General features: G+C 36.6%; 1 protein-coding gene across 1 annotated transcript in view; it reads right to left on the bottom strand.

The window, feature by feature from the left end:
• PDE10A (phosphodiesterase 10A) overlaps positions 1–16446 on the bottom strand; it is a gene marked incomplete at both ends in the record, with an annotated part of 183429 nt that overhangs the window by 38476 nt on the left and 128507 nt on the right. The window contains 5 exons of the mRNA XM_080341577.1: positions 421–472; positions 3107–3165; positions 5149–5199; positions 7952–8107; positions 10071–10211. Of these exons, the coding sequence (XP_080197703.1) occupies positions 421–472; positions 3107–3165; positions 5149–5199; positions 7952–8107; positions 10071–10211 (459 nt within the window). The remainder of the gene's footprint in view (positions 1–420; positions 473–3106; positions 3166–5148; positions 5200–7951; positions 8108–10070; positions 10212–16446) is intronic.

A 16446-nucleotide genomic window follows, 5' to 3' on the forward strand; every position in this document is an offset into this window, starting at 1 on the left:
ATCTCATTCAGCAAATGGAACAAATACTAATGCAATGTTTGACCTCTAGTCCTTTCTACAGACAATAACTTCTTCAGAAGTGTTTCACAGCATGTAGCTGCAAATTAATACAAGGTAAAATAAAAGGAAATACAGAAGCTTTTGTATTACAATATTCAAACCTTCTCTAAAATATAATAGTAGCTCTTTAGTTCAGAGACAGTCATGTTCCATTACTTATGAAAGCACTGAAACAAAGTTGTTATTGACAATGAAAAATCACGCTGACCTTTGCCACTTTATTCCATATAAAGATGTTAATACTGTTTGTATTACGTGTCCATTATAAACAGATCATCTATTTCAATGATGTAATGTCTTATTTCAAGAAAAGGTGAAGGAAGGACTCTAATAAACTTAGAAGTGAAAAAGACAACTTACCATTATATGTTCAAGTAGTGAATCTATTGCAACTATATTATCAAAATATGTTCTGCAGAGAAAGAGAAGTCAGTAAATAATGGCATTTAGTGAGACATTTTTCAAATGGCTATCACAGGCTCTTGTTTTACAACCACTTAATGGTGGAGCCCAAATAGGTGAGGACAAACTCCTGAACCTTGAAAATCACTGACTGGCTTGCTATAGCACAAGGGAATTGAGAAATGGTCCTAGCTCTGTTCATTTAAGCCGTATTCCACAATTACAGAACTGTAGAATACTCTCTATAATATGTAGAATTTTCTTTGCAGAAAAGGAAAAGACTACGAAACGTTCCCTACCATGGATTGAATAGGCACCTGTTCAGCAACACCAAGAATGTATCAAAATGCTTTGACACCCTTTGCAAGCTGAAAATTTTAAACAGAAAAGCAAAAAGGCAATCCAGATTAAAAAAAATAATTTCTTCCATGCTGACATATATTATGTATATGCTTTTGAAATATCTCATTAGGTTTTTGCATAGAAGGCTATGCACTGAGAACTAACGAAAACTACATATTGTAGCTAAATTCGCATCATGCTATCCAACCCTTGGCACTATATACAAGGCAACAATTTATAAAACTCTTAATGAGTCTTCTTTATCAACCCAGGTGTAGCATGTTGAAGCTGCAGAAAATGACTGATTTGTTCCTTAAAAAAAAAATCACACACAAAACCAAAAAAAAAGTATCTCCTTTTCAGAGCAAAGTCCAAGAGTCCAAGGACAGCCAGGAACATTGAAAGATAAAGGTCAAACTTATTAGTAAAAGAAGTCTAAATCTTCCACATGCCAAGTCTTAATAACTCTTGGATTACAATGTTCCCAGCAGACAGAAAGGCATTGTCCCATGGCCTTGAACATATATACAGTTCAATACAATATGTTAGCCTTACACTGTCAGAGACTTGAAGAGGTGGAGCACTGCATAGGATGCCCTTTGTAAAATGTTACAGACCATGTCCCAGTGACATTGCACACTAACAATTTCCTTGCTGAATAGGAAATGCTCTTTCCATGTAAGAGAAGGTACAGACCATTTCTAAGAGCAAATTAATTCTTTTCTTGCTAGTGTAAGTCTTCACCTACATGAAGTTCATAAAGTTGTTATTAAATGATAACCCATTTTTGTGGCTCAAATCATAAGGTTTCTTTTTTATGAAAACTTAATTCTAGTAATTGATAATGCTGTCTGAGGTATTTTCTCACAGAAATACGTATTATACATTTGCAGTATTTATTGTAATTTTAATCTTAACATTTTAAAATAATTACAAAGTTTTTTAAAACAATTTCAGTATTATGTAGCATGAGTAAATTGCCAGCCCATAAGTGTGGGTAGATTAAATGAGCTCAGTACAGATGTTAGCCACACAAAAGCACTCTGGAAAGGAAAATAATGGTGCTAGACAATTGAGCAGGAGGGTAACTCTGGCAAAGGAATGATGAGAGCGCCCTTTAGGAGACACACTCTGAACCTATACTGAAATTAAAAAAAAAAAAAAAGAAGGCCATCCCTTATGAAAAAAAGCTAGGACAAACATCTGGATACTGCCCGCTTGCCCTCCTTGCAAGAGGCAGACTCGTCACTGATGTGTTCACTCCTCATTTTGCAGCCAGGGCAACTGAGCTGCCTGCATTCCTGAGAACGGCACAGGAATCTTGGGCATCCTCTAATCTCATCAACTTGAAAATTGTTCTTGAAGACCCACAGAAGTGTTTGTAACAGCAAAAATCAAAAACATCTCATTTTTACACAGTACCATCAGTCCTTTGTGATGCACTTAGAAATTCTTCAACCAGCTTGTTTGATAAAACACTGTTAAGCATCCTAGACTGCAATTTACCAAAAGTACTATTTTGTTTTGCATTTTAACTTATTGGCTCGCTCTACTATTTAAAGATGCTAGTAGCAGGAAAAAAGAAAAAGGGATGAAGGAAGAGCAGATCACCTAAAACACTAAACTGACTTTGAAAGTCTAAGCTCAAGCTTTCATACTTTTAATGTCTTTTCAATTTAATTTTGCATTTATTGTGATAAGAAATGAAAAGAAAACATGCTATATGCAGTTACAGCCTTTGAAAATGAAAACAGAGCATCCAGAACATGCAGAAGAAAAAGAACTGTGTGGCAGCCCTGATTCTTTAAGGATGTATCTCTGTAATGCCTATACTTACACATGCATATTGTATGTTTGCACTCGTGTCATAAAAAAGGCAGGGATGGGAAGCTGAACCTAGCTAACTTGTCATAAAGTCCTTTCAAACCTTCTAAAATTGGCCGTGAAAAGACATATCAAGCCTATTTGTCACATCTCAAAAGAGGGTCACACAACTCTGACAGGAAAGTGGAAAAACAGGCAATAAGCTCATGCAAAAGATGACAAGAGGAAACAAATTCTGTAAGGTATAATCATATGGTCCATTTTCTTCTGCATAATCACCAAAAATAACATTTAGCAGGTACACATCATGCCACCCACATCATTAGTTCTTGTTCCTGTTCTGAAGATTGCCCACCCTCCAAGGTGTGCCTTCACACCCATTAGTGAGCTACAGGGTGGAACAGGTGAATTGAAAGAGCCAAGTTAAAAAAGGCTCATCAAAATAAATCAACAAGATCATAATGCAAATCTGACTTACTTTGATACATCAAGCAAGAAGTCATTCAGTTCAGTCTGCTTGGCAAGGCCCCGGCACACCTGGAAGCACAGATCATGTTATCATTTGCTCCAAGAGAACACTGAAGTCAGAGGGAAACCGAGGTCATACAGCTGACCCATTTAACGAATATGAAAATATACAACTGCTAGTATATATATGTTACAGGACTGTATAAAATGAAAAGCTGGATTAGTGTACTGGGCTGCAGTCTCAGCCAGCTGCTGAGTTAAAACTGTCAAACACAAGTAACACCTTTCTTAAGCCTCTCCAAAAGATATTGGTTGTTACATTTGTTCATGCTGCCTCAAAGGCTGCCACTGAATGTGGTTATGGAATCAGCTCAACTACATTTCCCTATCCAGACCCTCGTCTCTTCTCAGAATATTGTTGAATATTTTTGTTTCCTTTTTTCCTCACTATACTCTTTTACCACTTCTTTTCCAGTTTGCAAAGCAGCATGTAGGCACAACTGAAGACTTGACATCAGGCAAGCTTTAGCTAAGCAGCAGATGATACATGTTTATCTTTGGGAGAAATCAGCATGAACATGAAAAACAGTATGCCACTGTATTTTAGAAGCAAAGTGTTAGATGAAGCAAAGTTTTGAACTATATTTTTACTTCACCTAATTGCAAACTCTATCTAAGGTACAATTGTATACCTGTATACTACTACAGGAAGCACTGAGGTCAAAAAAAGAAAAAAAAGCCTCTACTGTTGGCACCTTTTAACAATAAAATACTACTTCAAACTAGTAATTTCTTTTATCTGTGCAATGCAGATATAAATAAATATGCAAAATATTACAAACGATATCTACAAGCCTTTCTCTTGCATAAAATTAGGTAACTAGGTACAACTTTTGATACACACTACTTCCTAAAGCCCAGCTGTGAGCCTGGTAGGTACAGCCCAACATCAGATCAAAACTCTTGCATTCTTCTCATGCAAAAACTTGGGAAGGGCAAGCCTTCTGCTTAGGAGGAGAGAAATGAAAATGACCAATGGAATAAACTTTCCTGGTTTGTTTTGCAGGTGTGAAAGGTTTCTCAGTTAAAGAGGGAGTCATTGTTGCCAGACGAAGAAAAAACATCATGCAATTGCAATTCTGCTGGCACACAATAGTGTACATCCGCTAATTCTGCCTAAATGTGCTCGACTAAAGGATGATCCCAAAGAAAGTCAATGACTTCCAGCACCAAGGAGGCAAATGGTAGAGTCTAGAAAAGAAAAGTGGGAAGCTTTGTGCAAGTCTTCTGCCACTTGTATGAAAGACACCTTAAAAATTACTTCTTGTGAGTTGAGAGAAGACCCTATTTTAGCATCTTCTGTGAGCTGATAGAATATGTTTAGTTTCTGTGTTACTGTCTTCTAGTAGCTGAAGTAACAAAACCTATTACCAAAGCTGCTGGAGTTTGCTAGAGCAGCTTTCACTGTGTGGAGCTTCATTAAGCACCTGACCAGGCACAGCACCAAGTATCTTTAGTGGGAGTAGGTACAGGACCACAAAGCAGCTAGCAAGGATGGCTTAAAGTAGTCTTAGCAGGCAACACCTAATAATCTCGAGCTGAACATCAAAGCAGGAGGAAAGCAACCAGTTGGCCTAGCAGTTGCTTTCTTACAAGAAAAAGAAAATAAAAGAAAAAACAAAACAAAACAAAAAAACCCCACCACAAAAAACCAAAATAACCTCACAAAAAAACCCCAAACACACGAAAAATCCAATATCACAAGCAAATAAAACCCAAACAAAACTGCAAATTGTTATCATTCTGCTTTAACAATTATTTATCTACTTTGTTAGGCTTCTTTTTCCTTTACTAAAAATACTGTTTGTTATTTGATCCACGGTTGCAAGTCGAGGAAAACTAGCTCAATGAACATGAAAAATGTTAACATTTTTCCCAGGTTCAGGGAAGGGGCTTGAATCAAAGTTTTAGTAGTGATTTGATCATAATCTATGTTCCTCCTCATCAAGTCCTGGTAGAAGAGTTATGCAATGAAAAACCACCCACACTTACTTGTACTTGATGTATTGCTACTGAAGCCCATGCAAGATTTGCTGTTGCAACCTGAAACAAAAGAGAAGAATCTAACTGAAGAAACCTTGAAAACCATCAGTTACATGCTCTTTTTCTCTATCTAGATGTGAAGTAAATTAACTGAGCTGTTTTAGAGTGGCAGGCAGTAACGATTTGCAGGTAGACAGTTACTTTGTGAAAGTCTCAGTGTTTCAATTTTATTAAGGCACATTCAGTCACAAAAGAATCATTTTTTGTATCAAAAAAAGGCTTACCAATTGTCTTCAGAAGCAGTATTTGGAACCCATCATCTTAGAAATACAACATTAAAACAAACATCTCCTGAGCCGAGGGCTTTAAAAATTACATTATAGATATTGTTGAAAGGTATCTGCCATAGAAATAAAATATCGCATAACAGCTTTCTGGGGCTGTATCTCTTCAGTCACAGCTATTTCCAGCTGTAAACAGGCACTGTTTCTTTCACTGCCACTTTGGTGGCAGAAGAACCAGACCTGATCCCTCAGCTCAAGACTAGTGTTTTAAGTATGACAGTTTCCAGGCAACATTTCAAACAAATGTCATGTAAACTGCAGTTAACTAAGATGTGCTACCATGCATAATCTCCTGTCCTTGAAACACAGGAGCTTTGTAAGAACACAGAGGACAGAAGTACAAGAGGTCTGCTGCTGCATGCCCTCCTAAGGTATTTTTTTAATTTTATTTCTTTTTTAAACAGAACAAATTGTACACATTTTATGAAAACTGTTAATGGTATCCAAAGGCTTTCTGAAATCTGAAAATGAAAAGAATGCTTTAGAGCACTCAAAAAGTGACCTTAAAATACTTTTAATTTACTAATAAAATACTTATGTTTAGCAGCCACTCTTTTCGAACCAGAACATTCATGAACTTCAGTTACAGAAGGTATTTCATATAACACAAAAGATTCATATTTGCACAGTATAATGTATGTCTGAGACCTATCTGAATTTTAGACTGATTAATGTAATAGGATAATTATAAAAAATAAATGTGTTACATGTAAGCAGCAGAATTAACGAAGCCTGCTTTTGTATGAATGCCAGTTCTTTGTTCTGTGAGTACCACCATACTAATCCAGCCTCCTACCATGACCTCTGCTTGCTGCTGAAAAAATACCAGTCGTGACAGTGAGGCTGAAGTGATGTGACTGCCCAGCTAATATACATATACGAGCACCACATGTATGCTAGGCTAATTAGGTTACTGATAAACAGAATATACAATTGACAAATATTGGTGGGGTTTTATTTCCTTGAGAGGGCTAGTTTTAATATCTCTTGATTGCACATTTTCTGTTCTTTTCACAATAAAAAATCCAGTTCAGTACAGCCAAACTGCTCCATGGCGCATCTTATACCACTATCCAGACAACAGAGCTGGCTAGAACTCATGCCATTTGTCCTAACCTCTGTGTTCAGGTTCCCTTCCCTGGGAAAGGGCAGAGACAGAAACAAATGGTACATTCATCTTAATGCAAGAGCCATCCTGATTTCTAGATTGGACAAAACAATGATCCTCACCCAGATGTGACAGCTAAGATGCACTTCTAACACCTTTAATACAGCGACAGCCTTTGAGACATCTGCCTCATGTTAAAACTTGTTTGTACGTGGCTAACAACTCATAACTTTGTATTGACAAATGGACATGCATGGACAACATAACTACACAGGCCTTATACAAACGCATTAAACCATGCAGTATAGATAACAGTCACAGAATACGAAGACGGTTATGAATGGAATATCTGGATTGGGAAGCATCAGAAGTAAAAGAAAAAGTAGAGAAGAGCTTTATGAACGGCACCTAGACTAGCCAGTCATCCAGGTACCAGCACATCTACACACAGTTTCCAAGAACATCTACGGGCAGTGAGTAAATCTTGATGACTCACAGAGAAGGGACAGGCTAGAGAGACAAAAGATGTCAGCTCCTAAAGGCTAAAGAAAAGGCTGACCCAAAACCAGCACATGGTTTTCAACCTAGGAAAGAAACCAGGAGACATAAGGACTCAACAGCTGGCATCCCTTGTCTTCCATGTCATTGCAAGGCATCCTGGAGAGACTACTTGGATATCTGTACCTCTGTGCACAACTCTTGGAAATATCACCTGGACACACATATCTTGGTGCCTGAGAGTGTGTGGAGGTAAGAATGCGGATGCAAACACATGAAATCTCTGCTGTTCACTTTTAAAATAGAATCACTTTTCCCTCCTACCAGACCTAGCATTCAGACTTGATGTACAGTTGCTACAATGTTGCAAAATCGTGTTCAACAATAGGGCTCATTCCCTAGGAAGCCACATCAAAAAAGGTGAAAAATTTTTAAAAAAAAAAAACAAAACCAAACAGTCTTTCCATACTAAAATAAAACCTTACTTGAAAGTTAAAATTGAGACTCAGGATAACTTGGGAGTGTCCTTTTTATATAAAGCGATTTTGGTTTTTGGCATTCGATTTACACTTATATTTCATTCACTTGCTCTGCGTTAACTTCTCGAACATCTCTAGAGCAAGTTTATAATCAACAGAGAAATCTTAAACCTGATTTTCCATAAAAGAACACAAGGCAAAATTCTTGAGGTGTCCCTGTACTTGAATATGTATATGTGAATGAGTAATATTTGATGAGAACAAAAAAATCAAGTACAAACAAGGTAAGAAACACATGAGAAGAGTGAGAGAATAAAGTTGGGGAGGGGCTGAAGTGGTGACCTTTGTGGGGAAGTGGGGAGGGGCTGGCTGTGAGCTCTCACCTCTTGGTGACTAAGACGGAAGGCTTCTTTGCCCCAGTGACGGTAAAGCTCCAGGATACCAATCAGATCACCAATTGCAGTGACAATTGGCAAACATAGAACAGATTTGATACGAGTCCCTGATTCCAGTCCAGTACCTTTGGGAAATCGCTCATCCTATAAAATGTAAACATAAACTGATAAAATGTAAATATCCTAACATTAACATGAAAGATACTCTGACATTTTCCTCCCTCTCCCAGCTGATCAAATCTGCAGGAAAATAATAACACTCATAAACCCCATATCTCTTAGTATAATTTCCACACAGTATTAAGGCATCTACTAAAAAAAAAAAATCAATAAAAAGTCTAAGCATTAATTTACATATAGAAATAACCTTATTGATGTAAAGTCAGAATCAGCTTTTATATTAGACCAAACTTTGGGTTCATTTTGATCATACTTTTTCCTCTAATCTCACACGCAGCAAAAACAGCACTTAATTGCTAATGCCAGTCCAGATTAAGTAAAAACTCAACTAAAAAACACTACCCCACCACCCCTTCCCCCCGTAAAATACCCCAAAGCATTTGTAATTACGAAGTGGACTGATCAGATTTCAGTCACCAAGCAGGAGAGTAAGAATCTTTCTGCTTATGCATCCTTAATAAGCTTGTTCAAAAGTTACAGGAACGAATATGAAAATAACCTACCAGCTGCTATAACAGGCCCGAATTCTTAAATTTTTATCTATATAGGGAATGTTCAAGGCTTTATAGCTTCAGTTCCCCATGTATGAAAATTCACAAAGACCTGAGACACCACCAGGGTGTTACAGCTAGCAAGGCAGTAACTAGCCTATGTCAAGTGTGAGAGACCCATTCTGTCACACGTCAATCCTTTAATACTTGATTCCTGCCAGATGTTCCCTGCCGGCTGTGATTAGGCAAGACAGACACTCCTTCAAGGCCGATCAAAATCTCTCCTTTCTCAAAGAAAACAGCAAGTAATCTCTACCTTAATTACTAAGATGACAATCAATTTGAATGGCTGGGAACAAATGACAGACAAAAAGAGTAGGAAGCACTTTGCAACAAGAGCCTCCTGATTTCACTTTTTAATTCTGCCCTCAAAAGAAAAAAAGTAAGGCCTAGCAAGACTACCTGCAAGTGCTTCCTTTCACTGCTGAGACTCTCCTAAAATCCCTGGAAGGCAAACCATGTCACCAAAATCCAACTCCCTGTTCATTCAATAATTTGCTGATACTGTAAACCAACAAAAAAGTCCAAAACTCTTCCACACTAACTCTTCCTGATTTTATTATGAATGTAAAATCAAAACATACAACCCTCATATACAAAGATATCATGATCTTGATTGGAAATTACCAGTGACAATTTAATCCCTACATGTGACTGAAAAAAACTAACAACATATACGATCTTTATAGATTATGTATAGAATCTTATGTAACAATGTAACATTGTAACTACACAGAAAGTGATTTCTGCCTTATGTTTTTGAGGGTTTTTTAAGTCTACTCACGTTAGGCATTTAACAATTTGTTTCTAGCCTGTGTTTGCCCAAGAAAGGTCATGCATTTCCTAACAAATATTTTTTAAAAAATAGAGACAGCGATGTCCAATTTTAGCCACAGTATCTAAAGATTGTTATTCTGGACAGAGCTCAAAAGAACACAAAACACTGAAAAGAGAATTTAAACTTCCCTGATGCTCTCATAACCAGCTGATCATAAAGTGTTCTCATAAAGTACAGTTTAAATGCTAGTCTGATACAATTGCGTAGATGCAACTCCAGAATGAATTTTTTTAAAAAAATAAAAAGTACAGACATGCAGAGTGCCAAGAATTATAAGAATATCACCTTAGGGTTTTCTGAATCCTTTCATGGACAAAGGCCTGTATTTTGATATTGGTTACATTAGTGTGCCTTTGATGTAGGTCTACTGATGTTGTAAGTATTCTAGCTTTACACTAATGTAAGCAGAGATCAAAGTCCTGGCTAATAACCCAAATTCTGACTGACATTCTTGTCAGCTCAATATACATTTCAGCATCAAAATACTCATTCTAAGAACATGCTGTAAGCATCTCATTAAAAAGAGAAAGCTTTTTACCCCCAGAATATCTTCTACTAACACCGTTTTTCTGGATCTGGCTACATAAGCAGATACTGTAGTGCCATGTGCGATGGGCCCTGCAGGAATGAGCCGCGGTTGTCCTTCTTTAGCTCCTGGTGGTGTAAATACACACAGACTCTAGTTAGAAGGAAGAAAACAAAAAGAAAGGAATTAGAAAGTGTGGTTACTTTTACAGAGCTGCTCTGCTACCTATGGAATGCAAAGGCTTGAATAAAGTAGATAATATAGAGAAACACAGCTTTTGTGCTTTTGTCAGTGAAAAGTAGTTGGATAAACTCCACTTAACTGTTTTGAAATCTTAGGAACACCACATCTAAAGTCACCATTCAGAAAGTGGATAACTCTTCTGCCTTTTTTTTTCCTAGGATGCACTTTCTTATTTCAATTTAAAAATGCTCAAAAAGCAGACATAATCTTTTAACTTCTTGTTTATCTCACCCCAAGGAATGCTAATTTAAAAATTATCCTAACACTATATTTCCAGAAATGCAAGTGACTGCATTTGTCCCCTGTAGAAGAAGAAACATCTGTCTTACTTGCTGCCTAAAACTCTGATTTGTTGCAAAGTCAAGCATGACAACATTAACTTCATGAAACTCATCCAGAAACATCTGATAATTGTTCCATAACAAAAATATTACACAGGTTAATGCCACTGCAATGAATGGGCTTGCAAATATTATTTTACAAAATGAAAATTAAACACAAATATAACGAGGTTGAAACCACAAATCCTTCTATATATCAAATACCCTTCAAACATAAAATTTCCTCCATTTGTGGGTGAAAAATAAACTTTATGGAACAGTAGAGTGCTGGAAAACAATGTCCTTATCACAGTCTCTTTAAAATTTTCCTTACTTTTCCCTTCAGATAACTTGAAAAGAAGCAGTCTGTCAGCAACAACTGATTTTAAAGTCACAAAACCACAAAAACCCCTGTTTCCAATACAATCAGCAGACAGTTAATTTTACAAGCAAATAGTTTCATCTGTTTCATTTTAATTTGTCTCATTACGTTCATCAACTTGTGTCTCCTAACACTACAGAATCAGACTCTCAAAATTCTGAAGCATTTATTACCGTCACACCCTAGTCAGCATAGCAGAGCTATTACTATTTAAACAAAGGAAATCTAGGTACATGATGAATAGATGACATGGCAAAGGTTACACAGTGTTAGAACTGCAGGGATCAAATCTCTGTTTCCAAGACCTCAGTTTAATGTCTAATCTCTTGAGCTATACCTCCTTATACATTCGCAATATTAACAGAATCAAAGCACCATCTCAGAAGACCCACCTTCTGCTAGCAAATTGTGTTTTCTTATTTACTATAATCAGTGATCCAGTTTATTTCACTGACAAATATGTAAGAGCAGGAGTATATATAGGTAGTTCTACTGCTAAATAACTCTATGATTTTAAATTATGAACTTGAAACATAAAAACTAAGATGAAATATTTTAAGCAAAGATCCTTTCTAGGAATAGATTTATTTTTTTTCTAATTTACCTATATAGTGACACAGACAGACGGTAGTGCCACAACAAAATGTATTACTAACTTTCCTGGTAAGAACAGCCCTGTGTTGTACCAGTCCTTTGTATTGGTTTTGCTTTCATTAGGGCTGTTACAAGGGTCAGTCATCCAGAATTTGACAGCATCGATGGTTATGATAATTAATATTAGTTACATCTAATCTGTCTCCTAAATTCATAAAGGCTTCTGTAATAGTAGGCAAAAGCAGGTGCACTCTAGATTCCAGTAGCTCAGAACACAGCATTGCCTTGAAAGACTGAACGACGATCTTTTAGTTTGTTCAAATAAGACTTCAGCTTAGGTTTAGCAGTAAGCAAGGAGCCTTATACTGGAATTCTTATTATTTAAATATTATGCCATTATATGCATAATTAATTCCCTTACCAAAAAAAAAAAAAAAAAAAAGTCTAAAAAACAAAACAAAACAAAACAAAACAAAAAAACAAAACAAACCAAAAAAACCCCACAAAAAAAAACAAAAAAACCCCCCCACAACACTATGAGCCTGGCTCATTAAAGAAATTAAGAGAAATCCAAGCAACTATGAAATCAATGGCATTTCTCTTATTTCACTCTGCTAGACCTCTGAGGTCAGTATCCCTATAGCATCTGAGTACCTCACAATCTCTTACTGTGCATGATTACAGCTCCCCTATATGCTGGGTGGTGATGCCGTTCTCATTTTATACATAGAAAATACAATAAAAATTTTGTATTGATACCCTTACTTTAGCTGAGGCTCCAGTTACTATTTGAGTACATTCACAGCTCACCACATAATAAATGCCTTGTACTATGTCTTAGTGCTAGAGCAAATGGATCGCAAGACAAAGAAAACTCAAGTGTGAAAGAAAAGAGAGAGATTTCGGAGATCTATAGTTACCAATTTGGGCCCTGTGAGATCAGGTAAATTACTCAATAAGAGCCGTTTTCTAGCATTGAATATTAAAGGTACAATTTGCATGTGAAAATTAATCATCTACTGTCAGCTGTGGAAAAAGAAGTGATTATATGAGATGTATTCTCTCTGAATTAATATTTCTTTATCCTGCAAACATGTGAGGCACATCCTAAAACATACTGAACAATTGCCAAAAGAATACACTGAAATGTTCAGAAACAGAAGATGAAGGAGATGCACCATAATGCATGGTATGCAGGTACTCCTGCAGCGATGAAAGTACCTTATCTGTAATGGATTAACGGTGTTGTGGAAGAGGAAAGTTGGACTTTATGCTGAGGCATCAGCAGTCCAATGGTCAGGGTGTTTAGTGAGTTCAAAAGAAAAACACCCCAGATTCTGACAAACCCAGTAACTGAGTATTTGTCTTGGTCATGTGCAGAAAGTCAGGCAGTCTCAAAAAGTTCAGCAAGACAAGGAAGGGTTTTCCATCCAGTTCTTAATTTGCTAATATTGTGATACAGATGAGAATTAAACTACCTCAAAAGAGAAAACAGAGTTGGCACATAGTATTTTAGCTCTGACAAGTCATTTCAGCATATTTATTTCATACATCTCGTGCAGTCAGAAGGAAAGATACTTCTTCCATGGAGCAGTTCTATTGAACATGCATGGTATTTGCCTCATTTTGACGCCTTGCATTGTGGTACCAGTGGACGAAATCTTGAAATTTTACATTTTTTTTCAATCCCAAACCTCAACCTTATTCTTCAAACCCATTTACACTCACAGCTTCTTTAAAGAGTGGCATTTAGCAGTGAAAGACACTGGGAAAGCCAGAAATGTTTATTTTCCATACTAAATTACAAAAATGTGCTACAAAAAAGCAACACACAAAAAACCTCAAACAACAAAATCCATTAAATCAGCACATTAGACCTGCCAGAACAAAACTGTTCAATTTATCAGAAGAAAAAACTCCATTTATTCTTACTTTCTCATAATCTAATCAAATAAAGATACATATAACTCTTAAATGAAAATTTAGTTTCACAGTTACTTGCCTTCATAAGGTTCAGTCTCATAATTTTACATGCACTTAAATAGAATGAAAAAGAACACTTTACATAACAGATCCAAGAAAAAAGTATTCTAATAAAACTAAAGAAACAACAGTTCATGAGTTATTTAAATCCATGTTCTGATTTTTTTTTTCTTTTTTTTCTTTTTTTTTTTAATTCAAAGAAGCTAGGAGAAGTTTTAGGATATAAAATACATAGAAATACTGAAATACATATCTTTACAAATGTTTGACCTGCTACACTATACAGTTATTGGAAAAAAAGTACTAATGCAGCAGGAACAGTAACACTACAACATTTTCAATACTGAAAAGGTGTTTCATATTGCAGAGTGTTGTAAAATACAAGAGATGAAACATAATGGTTAAGGTCTGAATTACATAGTTGAAGTAGTGGAATGAGTCAAATTAAATTAACAGGACACTGGAGACCAAAGCTGATCTCCAAAGATTAACATTTTTATTCACACCATTTTTCTTAAGACCTATTTGTTTTTTTATGCCAAGATAGCAATGTGTGACACTTAGCAAAGTAACTGTTATTTAAAATACATATATAAAATGTGCTGTTCCACACTGGTCTTCTGAGTCACGCCTATAATGAAATCAAAAACAATTTCTCTTCTCGGGAACAGCTTCTCAAAGCAGAATGCAAGAAAGACAAAACAAAAAGGCTGCTTTCACCAGAAAATAAAGAACACACTGCTTCCACACATATATATTCTTCCATAGAAAAGGCACCCACCGAATCTGCGGTGGCCAAAACCAACACCATGAAGTGCTGCCAGCAAAAGTTGCTTTCACCAGCACCATCTCTCCTGTGTCCTCATGTAACAAGCAGTTTAGCTGGTAAACCCCCCTGCTGCTACCACCAGAAAGCACTGCTGTGAACAGGCAGCCCTACACTGGGAAAAGTCTGTGCACATCTTTTACTTTCAGTGTTAAAAAGACTTTTGCAGGAACAATCCTCTCCTGCTTCTGACGGGAAACTACAAGCCCCACTACTAAGCAGCCCGTGATCAAAAAACGCTTGAAATTACCCAGCAGGTTCTAAATTTGCCACTATTCCTCCTGACCCTGTAGAGGTAGAAAAGTATGACTGTGCAAGGACAGACCTCCACCCAGACCTCAAACAACAACCCTTGACCTCTAAGGCCACGTAACAATTGATAGTCTTACGCTGATCACACAGCGCTATTAAAAAGAAAGGAAAATTTTCTCATGACCATATATAAGCTCCAATTACCCCATAAGCTTCTCTAATACCATTCCGCATCGACTTTTTACATACACCTAATAAAGTTTCATGATTGTTGATACATTCCATATAAGGTCAATTTAAATCTGAATGAGTTTATACATTTATCACCAAAAAAAGGATGTGGAAATGTCTTGAGTGGTTTTGGAGTTCTGTTAACAAAGCTTTTAAATCTTAGATGCCATCAATGGCAAGGTCAGTCAAACAAAATGCAGTAAGAACAAAAAAGCTGTGCCCTAGTCTGCTATAGCACGCTACTGAAGTAATCTCTGAGGCATCCCACAGGCATTTACTTCAGGGGAAGCTCTTTAATTACCACTGTCCAAAACCACCAAGTTTTTCACATAAGTCATCCAGCTCACATTGCCTTTTGTGTAAGAAAATATTTGTAAAATAAAAAGTACTGTAGTAATAATAAAATTTGGGGCTCACCTACTCTCTTCTAACTACGAATCACTCCAGCACTCTTTTAACTTGCAAATACACATTCAAATCATGCTTCACCAGCTCAAAGGTTAATTAGAAATGTTACTATGCAGACATCAGATATATTCTATACAGCTTCACAAATGAATTAAGAAATTGACAGCTTAGGCCCTTTCAAATTACTTTCATTTCTTTAGTGAGTTTGAATATTTTACTTCAAAAATGGACTGACAGTTTCCATTTCTGTTAGTGATACTGAACTGTGATTAATAATCAAAATAAGGAACCACTGGACTTTCAACCACCACTTAAAGAATATATAGAGTCAATTAAAAAAGAAATATGAGAAAATAAAGTCCTATAATTACCCAAATACTATACTGACAACTCACAATGCAGGCAGGATACCTGTGCACTGCTCACAGTATCTTTTGCTGCTATAAGCACTTGGCAGTGAGACTGTAATTCATTATCAGATAAACACAGAGCTCTTTACTGACAGTGCAATGTCACTGTCTCTCTCCTGGCAAAAATTAAGTAATAAAAGATATCTAGTGCAGACAGAGCATTAGATATCCCTACCACTGACACGGGAGATGGCAACCAAGACAGGACAGTCACCCTGAGTTTGATAAACTATCAAAAAGCAAACATCGGCTTGAAGAGTAAATCCTTTGGAAGGTTCCAGGTTCGTGCAGTCTGGCAGCCCATGCCATCCTGCAGTTCCCTATTTTGATCTGTTTTCTCTCCTTCCAGACACAGATAGAATCTCCTTACCTACAGTAAACTCAACTACCTTATTACCAATCTTTTTCCAACAAGTTCCATATCATGATGGACCTTTTTATTTCAATGTAGTTAGGCAAGAGAAAACTAGAGTCTGACAGCAGAAACCTCCTATACTTTGTTGGAACGTCAGAGCACACAAGGTGCCTTCTTTCATGCCTTCTGTGACAGGCTGTTCCAGCTGGGCCCAAAATCTTGAAAGTTATTCCTTACCTCCTAGTTTAATCTCTTAATTAACCATGATAAAGTCTCCAACTAAAAAAAAAGGTCTAGTAACTTGAACTGATGTTATAGTGGGGCTTGGAATCCACTAACTGCCTTATGATGACCACAGAGAACAAGAGATGCTTAAAAAACAAA

The sequence above is a fragment of the Nesoenas mayeri genome (assembly GCF_963082525.1).
Source record: "Nesoenas mayeri genome assembly, chromosome: 3".
NCBI lineage: Eukaryota > Metazoa > Chordata > Aves > Columbiformes > Columbidae > Nesoenas > Nesoenas mayeri.